The sequence below is a fragment of the Lepidochelys kempii genome, chromosome 2 (assembly GCF_965140265.1).
Source record: "Lepidochelys kempii isolate rLepKem1 chromosome 2, rLepKem1.hap2, whole genome shotgun sequence".
In the NCBI taxonomy this organism is placed as follows: Eukaryota; Metazoa; Chordata; order Testudines; family Cheloniidae; genus Lepidochelys; species Lepidochelys kempii.
This window is the reverse complement of record NC_133257.1, coordinates 124,763,342-124,775,058: the sequence shown is the minus strand read 5'-3', so window position 1 is coordinate 124,775,058 and position 11,717 is coordinate 124,763,342. Positions and strand designations below refer to the sequence as shown.

At 43.3% G+C, this 11,717-nt stretch overlaps 1 protein-coding gene across 1 annotated transcript; it reads left to right on the top strand.

The window, feature by feature from the left end:
- Nucleotides 1–2,954: 2,954 nt before the first annotated feature.
- On the top strand, nt 2,955–4,940 carry LOC140905968 (uncharacterized). Its single transcript, XM_073329463.1, has 2 exons — nt 2,955–3,854; nt 4,442–4,940. Exons 1-2 carry the CDS (start codon nt 3,272–3,274, stop codon nt 4,525–4,527), a joined length of 669 nt encoding a protein of 222 aa, XP_073185564.1. The 5' UTR covers nt 2,955–3,271; the 3' UTR covers nt 4,528–4,940.
- The last annotated feature ends 6,777 nt before the right edge of the window (nt 4,941–11,717 follow it).

The following is an 11,717-nucleotide window of genomic DNA, read 5'->3' as shown; positions in this document are numbered from 1 at the left end:
AGGACTAAAATCTCACTGTGGTGGGAGTTGTTGCCTGGCATGCCCACCACCGGAATAGGGCTCAGGGCAGAATGGGGGAAGACCACAACAAAAGACTCTGTATGTGTATGTGTAGATGGTGATGGCAGATTGAAACCTTTACCACTGCAGCAGAGGCCACTTTGTAGGGGGAACTGCAGTCAGTGGTCCAGCAGAGTGGCCTTCTGAATAATGGCAGCAGGAGTTGCCATACATATATGGGGGTGACATTTTTTTCCAGTGAGAACCGGTCCCCATAAAATATTAATTGTTTCTGTATAGTAGCATCCTTGTTCCCACATTTCTATTTTGTAATGATGGAGCCATACATACGATGTTCCTTATCAACTGTCTGTTCTGCACAGTTTGTAATATTGTGTATAATAGGACCTTGCATGGTGACATTGATCCATGGTTGACTGTGCACTTTACTGCTAAACACTTACTTAAAAACAAATGTAGGGAAAGAAAAAAAGCTTTAAAAAAAGAAATACAAGCATCAGCTCTGACAGGTAGATGAAGTGACGGAGACAGGTTCACATATTAAATTGCAAAGCTTCAAAATCTCTCAAATGTGAGGCTTTTTTATTGTGAAAAATTGCCAGCCATAAGTTTCCTATGAGGCACAGCCTCTTCTACTTTTTAGTTATAATGTTTTCATAATTCCACAACTATAGCAGAGTCCTCCAAGGAACCAAAACTGTTGTCCTCTGAATTTGGGATGAGTGGTAATCCATTGAAAATTGTAACCCATTTATTTTCTGTTTTATATCGAGCTAAGTACACATTTATTTTCTGTTTAAAGTGAGATGTGTTTTTATTAGAGATGAGCAAACCATGAGGAGTTCAGGGAGCTTTAAACCTGTCAATGGATTATTTGGGTTCACAAAACTAATTTAAAATATGGAAATCCCACCTCACTCCCAATGTAATTTAACCCTGTTTGTCCCTTAAGAGAAATTAATAGATTTTCTGGCCAGGAGGGATGATTAGATCTTCTAAAGTGACCTCAGAAGTGCTCATGGTTGGTCAGCTCCAGAGACTGAACCTGGGATCTCTGGATTGAAAAGCATGAGGCACTGCTTGAGCTACAGTACAAGATTCTAGATTTATTATTATTAATAATGTTTCTCCATCAAAAATAAAGTCTGTATTATAGATTAGGCATAATAGGTGTCCAACCCCAGGGTCTCCTCGGAGACCAAAACTCCTCCTTGAACTCCAGCTACAACATGGTCCTGTTTCACAACTGAAATTAGCAAGGGCAGACTCTTACCCATATTGAATTTGTTTTCTATTCAGCAAGCTTTTCCTCCCTCTTGTCTCCCCACTATTCGTAAGTGGAACATCAGCCTAACAATAGCCAAATTCAGATTCTGAATCCATACTGTTAAAGTGGGTTCAAAATTGAGCAGAACAAGTTCAACTACACCTGATTTTCTTTGGCAGAAAACATACTAAAACAACGATATTCAGAGTGAAAGCTTTACTTTGACCTTTTTTGTGCACATTGCAACTCACAGTATAAGTTGCTATGAAACAAAGCCAGAAAGACACACTTAAAACCTGTACAAAAAATTGGTTCCAGGATGAAATATCATTGACTATATTCCAGCTCAATGTACATTTAAAGATGAGTTATAATAATAAACCCTTGAAAAACCGGGTTCATCATTAAAATGCTGACAGCTAACATAATGAAATGACACTGTGAATGAAATAATGAAAATGCTGCAGTGGAAACATGCAAAATAAGATGGGAGGGATGAAGATCCATCAGTGCCTGCAATAACAATGAACACAGCATGGGATACGACCACCTGAGACTAATCAATTAAACCCTGCTCAGTACTCTATATGAAGTGGAAATACTTTCTCCTCCAAGTCAGTTCCCATATGCCCTGGAAAATTTCATATTTTGCATATGACCACAAATCACCATAATTATGCCTCAATTCTTATTTATGTTTTCCTTGCCTCCTTCAATGTGCTTCCAAAACTCTTGGATTGGCTCTTGGATTTAGATTAAAAAAATGACTAAAGACAGGCAGGTTACAAAGCTGAGTTACAGCTCTAGCTGTAACTTACTTTTTATCGTATATTTTTTCTTTGATTTTTAGTATGGCCAAATTGTGTTATACTGGTATAAAACTAGTGTATCTCACCTAACATCAGCAGAGTTACTCTAGATTTAAGCAGTGTAACAGAGCAGAATGTGGCCCATTGAATAATACTTTAACTGAAGATATTGTCCCAATTTCAGTGGGACAACATTCCTGGTCAAATACCTGTCACTGTAAGGATGGCAGAATATGGCTCTTCGAAAATTCTCATTTTCTTTTTTGCATTTTTTTTAAATCAAATGACTTTTCCAAACAGCTTTGGGTTGTAGTGGTATCAAAATAACCAGATGGTTAGGAATCTGGAATTCTGGACAAATTTCAGAGAAAGACAATATAGATTGAAATGTAAAACTCATGAGGGATGAACAGGCTAACTACATAAAGACCAGTAGGAAGATTTCCTATCTACAGAGCTAATCCAAAGCCTGTTAATGACAAGGTAACCCTTTCCATTGACTTCAATTGGTTTTTGATCAAGTCCTTCTGGCTTTGAGGGATATTATACTAAATGGTGAGATAAATAGAGTTAGAGAATTTAAAATTGGAAGATTGCTCAAGTAAACTTCTGCTTAGGAAATTTCAGCTACAAATTTGAAAAATATTGGAAAATTAACATATCAATTATTAACCAAGCTACTGTATGAAGCACTTATAAGGGTAGCTTGTTGGATGAGGTAGTAACGTGATTGGACATAGCTATCACCAGGGCTATCTAGATTCAGCAGCACTTGAGAGGAATGGGATATTGTTAGTCCTCTTCTTGTAGGATTCTTTGCCCTGGTCTACACTAGGACTTTAGGTCGAATTTAGCAACGTTAAATCGATTTAAACCTGCACCCGTCCACACAGTGAAGCCCTTTATTTCGACTTAAAGGGCTCTTAAAATCGATTTCCTTACTCCACCCCTGACAAGTGGATTAGCGCTTAAATCGATGTTCCCAGCTCGAATTTGGGGTACTGTGGACACAATTCGATGGTATTGGCCTCCGGGAGCTATCCCAGAGTGCTCCATTCTGACCGCTCTGGACAGCACTCTCAACTCAGATGCACTGGCCAGGTAGACAGGAAAAGAACCGCAAACTTTTGAATCTCATTTCCTGTTTGGCCAGCGTGGCAAGCTGCAGGTGACCATGCAGAGCTCATCAGCACAGGTGACCATGATGGAGTCCCAGAATCGCAAAAGAGCTCCAGCATGGACCGAACGGGAGGTACGGGATCTGATCGCTGTTTGGGGAGAGGAATCCATGCTATCAGAACTCCGTTCCAGTTTTCGAAATGCCAAAACCTTTGTGAAAATCTCCCAGGGCATGAAGGACAGAGGCCATAACAGGGACCCGAAGCAGTGCTGCGTGAAACTGAAGGAGCTGAGGCAAGCCTACCAGAAAACCAGAGAGGCGAACAGCCGCTCTGGGTCAGAGCCCCAAACATGCCGCTTCTATGATGAGCTGCATGCCATTTTAGGGGCTTCAGCCACCACTACCCCAGCCGTGTTGTTTGACTCCTTCAATGGAGATGGAGGCAATACGGAAGCAGGTTTTGGGGACGAAGAAGATGATGATGAGGAGGAGGTTGTAGATAGCTCACGGCAAGCAAGCGGAGAAACCGGTTTTCCCGACAGCCAGGAACTGTTTCTCACCCTAGACCTGGAGCCAGTACCCCCCGAACCCACCCAAGGCTGCCTCCTGGACCCAGCAGGCGGAGAAGGGACCTCTGGTGAGTGTACCTTTTAAAATGCTATACATGGTTTAAAAGCAAGCATGTGAAAGGATTACTTTGCCTTGGCATTTGCGGTTCTCCTAGATGTAGTCCTAAAGCCTTTGCAAAAGGTTTCTGGGGAGGGCAGCCTTATTTCGTCCTTCATGGTAGGACACTTTATCACTCCAGGCCAGTAACACATACTCGGGAATCAATGTAGAACAAAGCATTGCAGTGTATGTTTGCTGGCATTCAACCAAAATCCGTTCTTTATCTCTCTGTGTTATCCTCAGGAGAGTGAGATATAATTCATGGTCACCTGGTTGAAATAGAGTGCTTTTCTTCAGGGACACTCAGTATAGCCCATTCCTGCTGGGCTGTTTGCCTGTGGCTGAACAGAAATGTTTGCCGCTGTTAGCCACAGGGAGGGGGGAAGGTTGAGGGGGTAGTCACGCGGTGGGAGGAGGCAAAATGCGACCTTGTAACGAAAGCACATGTGCTATGTATGTAATGTTAACAGCAAGGTTTACCCTGAAAGAGTGTAGCGACTGTTTTATAAAATGTGTCTTTTTAAATACCGCTGTCCCTTTTTTTTTCTCCACCAGCTGCATGTGTTTCAATGATCACAGGATCTTCTCCTTCCCAGAGGCTAGTGAAGCTTAGAAAGAAAAAAAAAACGCACTCGCGATGAAATGTTCTCCGAGCTCATGCTGTCCTCCCACACTGACAGAGCACAGACGAATGCGTGGAGGCAAATAATGTCAGAGTGCAGGAAAGCACAAAATGACCGGGAGGAGAGGTGGCGGGCTGAAGAGAGTAAGTGGCGGGCTGAAGACAGGGCTGAAGCTCAAATGTGGCGGCAGCATGATGAGAGGAGGCAGGATTCAATGCTGAGGCAGCTGCAGGACCAAACCAGAATGCTCCAGTGTATGGTTGAGCTGCAGCAAAGGCAGCTGGAGCACAGACTGCCACTGCTGCCCCTCTGTAACCAACCGCCCTCCTCCCCAAGTTCCATAGCCTCCACACCCAGACGCCCAAGAACGCGGTGGGGGGGCCTCCGGCCAACCAGCCACTCCACCACAGAGGATTGCCCAAAAAAAAGAAGGCTGTCATTCAATAAATTTTAAAGTTGTAAACTTTTAAAGTGCTGTGCTTAAAGTGCTGTGTGGCATTTTCCTTCCCTCCTCCACCACCCCTCCTGGGATACCTTGGTAGTCATCTCCCTATTTGTGTGATGAATGAATAACGAATGCATGACTGTGAAGCAGCAATGACTTTATTGCCTCTGCAAGCGGTGATTAAAGGGAGCAGGGGATGGTGGTTAGCTTACAGGGAAGTAGAGTGAACCAAGGGGCGGGGGGTTTCATCAAGGAGAAACAAACAGAACTTTCACAGCGTAGCCTGGCCAGTCATGAAACTGGTTTTCAAAGCTTCTCTGATGCATACCGCGCCCTCCTGTGCTCTTCTAACCGCCCTGGTGTCTGGCTGCGCGTAACCAGCAGCTAGACGATTTGCCTCAGCTTCCCACCCCGCCATAAACGTCTCCCCCTTACTCTCACAGATATTGTGGAGCACACAGCAAGCAGTAATAACAGTGGGAATATTGGTTTCACTGAGGTCTAAGCGAGTCAGTAAACTGCGCCAGCGCGCCTTTAAACGTCCAAATGCACATTCTACCACCATTCTGCACTTGCTCAGCCTGTAGTTGAACAGCTCCTGACCACTGTCCAGGCTGCCTGTGTACGGCTTCATGAGCCATGGCATTAAGGGGTAGGCTGGGTCCCCAAGGATACATATAGGCATTTCAACATCCCCAACAGTTATTTTCTGGTCTGGGAATAAAGTCCCTTCCTGCAGCTTTTGAAACAGACCAGAGTTCCTGAAGATGCGAGCGTCATGCACCTTTCCCGGCCATCCCACGTTGATGTTGGTGAAACGTCCCTTGTGATCCACCAGAGCTTGCAGCACTATCGAAAAGTACCCCTTGCGGTTTATGTACTCGGCGGTTTGGTGCTCCGGTGCCAAGATAGGGATATGGGTTCCATCTATAGCCCCACCACAGTTAGGGAATCCCATTGCAGCAAAGCCATCCACTATGACCTGCACATTTCCCAGGGTCACTACCCTTGATATCAGCAGATCTTTGATTGCGTGAGCTACTTGCATAACAGCAGCCCCCACAGTAGATTTGCCCACTCCAAATTGATTCCCAACTGACCGGTAGCTGTCTGGCGTTGCAAGCTTCCACAGGGCTATCGCCACTCGCTTCTCAACTGTGAGGGCTGCTCTCATCCTGGTATTCATGCGCTTCAGGGCAGGGGAAAGCAAGTCACAAAGTTCCATGAAAGTGCCCTTACGCATGCGAAAGTTTCACAGCCACTGGGAATCGTCCCAGACCTGCAACACTATGCGGTCCCACCAGTCTGTGCTTGTTTCCCGAGCCCAGAATCGGCGTTCCACAGCATGAACCTGCCCCATTAGCACCATGATGCATGCATTGGCAGGGCCCATGCTTTCAGAGAAATCTGTGTCCATGTCCTGATCACTCACGGGACCGCGCTGACGTCGCCTCCTCGCCCGGTATCGCGTTGCCATGTTCTGGTGCTGTATATACTGCTGGATAATGCGCGTGGTGGTTGATGTGCTCCTAATTGCCAAAATGAGCTCAGCGGCCTCCATGCTTGCCTTGGTATGGCGTCCGCACAGAAAAAAGGCGCGGAACGATTGTCTGCCGTTGCTCTGACGGAGGGAGGGGCGACTGACGACACGGCTTACAGGGTTGGCTTCAGGGAGCTAAAATCAACAAAGGGTGTGCCTGTACATCAAGGAGTATTTCAGGCAGGACTGCACGGAGGGTTCCAATAAGAAATGGTGCACCAAAGTTATCGTTGTTATTGGAACAAGGAGGTTAGCCTGGCCTCTGATTGATACATGGCTAGATTAACCTCACTGCGCCTTCTCTGTGACTGACTGCAGTGTGATCTAGACAGGGGAGGAGGAAAATGAGTACAAAACAAATCTGGTCTATTTCTTGTTCTGACGCACTCCATCTATCCTTTACATCTTTGGCTGGCAGCAGACGGTGCAGAAGGACTGCATGCCATCCACATCTCATGGCTGCTTGGCAGAAGATGGTACAGTACGACTGCTAGCCATCTTCATCTCTTGCCTGCCTGGCATAAGATGGTACAATACGACTGCTAGCAATCCTCATCTCTTGCCTGCCTGGCAGAAGATGGTACAGTACGACTGCTAGCAGTCCGTATCGCCTGCCCGCTCACCATAAGACGGTTCAATAGGACTGCAGGACTAAAGAGAATGACCTGGTCAAGTCACTCCAAATTTAGTCCCTGCGCCCATGTCTGCCCAGGCGCTCCCAGCCGACGTGGCCAGGAGCACCTCGGACACGACGAGGACGACTACCAATCGTATTGCACCGTCTGCTGCCAGAAGGCAATGGGTTGCTGCTACTGTGCAGCAAAGCCGTACCGCGTCTGCCAGCACCCAGGAGACATAGGGTGACGGTTACCTGAGCTGGCTCCATGCTTGCCGTGGTATGGCGTCTGCACAGGTAACTCAGGAAAAAAGGCACGAAATGATTGTCTGCCCTTGCTTTCACGGGGGGAGGGAGGGTGGGAACGGGGGCCTGACGATATGTACCCAGAACCACCCGCGACAATGTTTTAGCCCCATCAGGCATTGGGATATCAACCCAGAATTCCAATGGGCAGCGGAGACTGCGGGAACTGTGGGATAGCTACCCACAGTGCAACGCTCCGGAAGTCGACGCTTGCCTCGGTACTGTGGAAGCGCTCCGCCGAGTTAATGCACTTAATGCACTTAGAGCATTTTCTGTGGGGACACACACACTCGAATATATAAAACCGATTTCAAAAAAACCGACTTCTATAAATTCGACCTAATTTCGTAGTGTAGACATACCCTTTGAAAACCAAAGAGAGCTTCCACATGTAAAGTTGCAGGCTATTGTAAAAGGGTATGCATTGTACTCTAAAGGGAAAACAATGGCTTTACAGAGATGGCACTGAATGAATGATGCTTAACTCTATGTAGAACCAGACAGTTTGATTAATTATGGAGATGTGCGTGAGCTGCAAAATTAAGATCCAGATCCAGATTCCAAACATCCCAAATTTCAGGGGAATTCAGATTCAGACTTTCGGTTGAAGCCCATCTCTAACTGATTATGAAAACAAATGTCCTCTGCCTGAATTACTTATGTAAATTTGTTAGTCTCTAAGGCGCCACAAGTACTCCTTTTCTTTATGCTGATTTGAGACCATAAGGTAGCATGAGGTACTAACATTACAAAAGTACATCACTGCTAATTAATGTAACTGAGGTAAATACACCCTTCCTTTCGAATAGAGCAATGAACTGGTTTATAATACAAGTAAAAAAGAAGTTTATTAAACAGAAGGGCACATGACAATAACAGAACTGAAATAAGTAAAAGTGATCAATTTCAAGATGGTTACAAGCAAATAAAAGTGAATACATGCATCTAAAAATCTAAAACTTAATCTAGCAAGATAGTCTTTATTCAAGATGGTTTCTCTCACCCACAATCTCCTTCCAAGATTTTTACTTACCAGCTTGGCCAGGACACATCACAGACATCAGATTGCTTGGTTTATTTGTCTCTTTAAAGTGAAAAATAAAGCTGGAGTCTCTCTCTGTTCCTTATGTCCCCAAAGAAATTGCCTTTGCCTGGCAAGTCAGGAAGGCCTGCTGGGGATTCAGTCTCTTGTGTCTCTCTGGAGTGCAGGAGCCAAGTTAATTCTGTGTCTCTTGAGCTCAGAATCAGGATTAACCCCAGTGGGTGAGCTTGATAGCTTTGCTTTCCGGTAATATATCAACTGAGGTAAACCCACATTCTGTAGTCTAGGACAGACCTGTTTATCTTCTTTACCTAGACTAGGCTGTCTGTTCTTAAGCATGTTCTAGTAATATCATAGGGAGGAAAATTATAACTTCATATATAATGTGAACACATGCATTTTACAATACTATTAAAACCAGTGTGTTGTTAGGTTTCATATTATACCTCATGAGGGATATTTTGTACAAATATTATTGCAGCCGTGTGTTGGGTGTGAATACAATGGTGCCTGGGGTCACAATAGACCAGTCAGCCTAATTTCAATACCTGGAAAGCTACTGGAACAATTTATTATACCATGAGTTTATAAGTACCTACAGAATAGCCAGCATGGACTTGTCAAGAACCAATGTTGCTAAACCATCCTAATTTCCTTCTTTGACAGGATTACTGGCCTCGTAAATAGGAGGGATGTGATATATCTTGATTTTTAGCAAAGCTTTTGACATAGTCCCACCTAACAATCTCATAAACATAATAGGGAAATGTGATCTAAATAAAATTACTATAAGGTGGGTGCACAATTGGTTGAAAGACCTTACTCAAATAATAGTTATCAATGATTCACTATCTATCTGGGAGGGCATATCTACTGGTGTCCCACAGGGTACAATGCTGTTCAATATTTTCATTAATTAATGAAATGGCTAATGGAATGCAGAGGATGCTTATAACATTTGCAGATAACAACAAGCTGGGAAGGATTGCTAGCACTTGGACAGTAGGATTAGAACTCAAAACAACTTTGACAAATTAGAGAATTGCTTTGAAATCAGCAAGATTAAATTCAGTAAAGACAACTGCAAAGTACTTCACTTAGGAAGGAAAATTCAAATGCACATGTACAGAATGGGGAGAAACTGGCTAGGTAGTAGTACTGCTGAAAAGGAACTGGGGGTTATAGCGAATCACAAATTGACTGAGTTAACAACATGATGCAGTTGCAAAAAACGCGAATATCATTCTCCGGTGTATTAAGAGGAGCACTGTATGTAAGATATGGGTGGTAATTATCCCGCTCTTCTTGGCACTGATGAGGCCTCACCTGGAGTACTATATCCAGTTCTGGGTACCACACTTTAGGAAATATGTGGTCCCTGTGGAGAGAGTCTAGAGGAGAGCAACAGAAATGATAAAGAGGTTTAGAAAACCTGACCTATGAGGAAAAGTTTAACAATGGGCATATTTTGTCTTGAGAAAAGAAGACGGAGGAGGGAGGGGATGGTAACAGACTTCAAATATGTTAAGGTCTGTTATAAAGAGGATGGTGGTTAATTATTTTCCTTGGCCACTGAAGTTAGGTCAAGAAGAAATGGGCTTAATGTGCAGCAAAGGAGATTCAGTTAGATATCAGGAAAACAATTCTAACTACAAGGGTAGTTAAACTCTGCAATAGGCTGCTAAAGGATGTTGTGGAATCCCATTGTTGGAGGTTTTTAAGGAAGGTTGGACAAACACGTGTTAGGGATCGCCTAAGTTTACTTGGTCCTTCATGAGCACACGGGGCAGGACTAGATGGCTTCTTGAGGTCCCTTCCAGCTCTACATTTTTGTTATTCCATGATTAACTGCTTTTTTCTTTTAAATAGTAAACATTTGCTCATACTCAACTTTTTTCAGCCATAACTCTCAAAGCATTTCACAAAATACCAGTCAGTATCAGTATCCCCATTTCACAGAAACTGAGTCACAGAGAGGTGAAATTACTTGCCCAAAGTCACAAAGCAGTTCAGTGGCAACAATGGGATTACAACCTAGCTCTCCTGGTTTTTAATCCAATGTACTGACTCTGGACTATACTGCCTCCTCTAAAATGTTGGACCTTAACCAATTTGGGGCAGGGATTGTCTTTCACTATGTATTTGTATAGTGTGAAGCAGATTGGGTCCCAGATCTTAGTTATGGCCGCTTTGCACTACTGTGTTATAAATAATACTTTAGTAGTCGTATTAACATTGCTTTGCATAGGAAACCACTAGTGTAGAGTTCAGCTCTCTGCAGCTTTTCTAATGCACAGTCAGTGTAGAGGGACACAATGTGGCTGAAAACTGCATAGTGCTATGGGATGATATTTGAAAAGCTCTTGGCCTCTGTCCTTTTTGGTCCCAAGTTCTGGTCTCCTCTGCACTATGGAGTAGATAGGTTCCATGAAACTAATTTGTGTTCAGGATAACATATATCTTTTGGCTGCTGGTATTAAATTCTGATTTTTTTTTAACAGAAAATCATGAAACTGTAGGGAAAAGCTTTTAAAAAGCATGTAATTTAAACTGCAGCTTGTCAGCCAAATGTTTTTTACTGTGCTGACATACACCTGCCAGGCTAACTGCAGCAGAATTGGACTCATCTGATTAATGGATACAACTCAGAATCCTTTCTGTAGGCTGGGCCTGTAGGGCTCTGGTCATTTGGGATTTATTTATTCTCAGTGTGGTGGCAAGTGCTGGAAATGTAGCTAAAACACCACCACTTCTAAAACTTGGCTTACAAAAATAAGACTTTCTATGTCCCTTTCCTCTATACCTAAAGAGTTAAAGAAGTGAATACATTTAGGATTAAAAGATAACGGAACCATAAAAATACTGCTTAAATATCTTCAATTAGAAGATAATGGTACCATCAGGCTGAAATAAAAACCTTTGGGGGAAAATATTGCCATGGCTTTTCATCATGTTTTAAAGAAACCATTTGGGTGGTATTTTCCACATGGCTAAATGTAGAAATTAAAATTTTAAATTAATCCCTTTCAGATGACAATTCACTTTTCATTTTCTATTAAAAATCATCAAATTCTGTTTTACTGCATGTAATTTTTGGAATTGTTAGTATTAGCAGCTACTACAGTACTTGAGCCTTACATTTTCCTGTCCTAGAAGAGAAATTTTGCTCTGCAAGCTAAATTCTATTGAATAGCATTGTGTTCCTGTTTTTTAAAAAAGGCAGTGGAAAGTGATGCTCCAGGCCTTGTACCATAGGTAA